Source organism: Penaeus monodon, chromosome 31 (genome assembly GCF_015228065.2).
Source record: "Penaeus monodon isolate SGIC_2016 chromosome 31, NSTDA_Pmon_1, whole genome shotgun sequence".
Taxonomy (NCBI): Eukaryota; Metazoa; Arthropoda; class Malacostraca; order Decapoda; family Penaeidae; genus Penaeus; species Penaeus monodon.
This window is the reverse complement of record NC_051416.1, coordinates 4,530,307-4,530,611: the sequence shown is the minus strand read 5'-3', so window position 1 is coordinate 4,530,611 and position 305 is coordinate 4,530,307. Positions and strand designations below refer to the sequence as shown.

Here is a 305-nt window from a genome sequence, read left to right as displayed (position 1 = left end):
CGCGTGTCACTCACACTCGCTCCCGAATCGGACTGGGAAATGCACATGTTGTCTTGGTACTGGATGGTGATGTCGATGTCCTTCGAGTAGGCGGATACGGCAAAGTTGTCGCAGATCCTCTTGATCCGCTCGCGAGATCGGTGTTCGTGGCCGGGAAGAACCGCCAGCGTGTGGATGTAGTAGTCAGCCGGGTTGAAGGTCGAGGGGCACTTGTGGCCGAGGCTGCGGAGAGAGGGACGGGGCGCTTATGCGAGGGGGAGCTAGGCAGCGAGACGTGGGTGTTGCTCTTACTGTTGTGGCGAGCT

The 305-nt window shown here is 59.7% G+C and overlaps 1 protein-coding gene across 1 annotated transcript in view; it reads right to left on the bottom strand.

Moving 5' to 3' along the window:
• Positions 1-305, bottom strand: part of LOC119593010 (protein scarlet-like) — a gene marked incomplete in the record, with an annotated part of 20,218 nt that overhangs the window by 6,990 nt on the left and 12,923 nt on the right. The window contains 1 exon segment of the mRNA XM_037941903.1: positions 15-222. Within this exon segment, the coding sequence (XP_037797831.1) occupies positions 15-222 (208 nt within the window).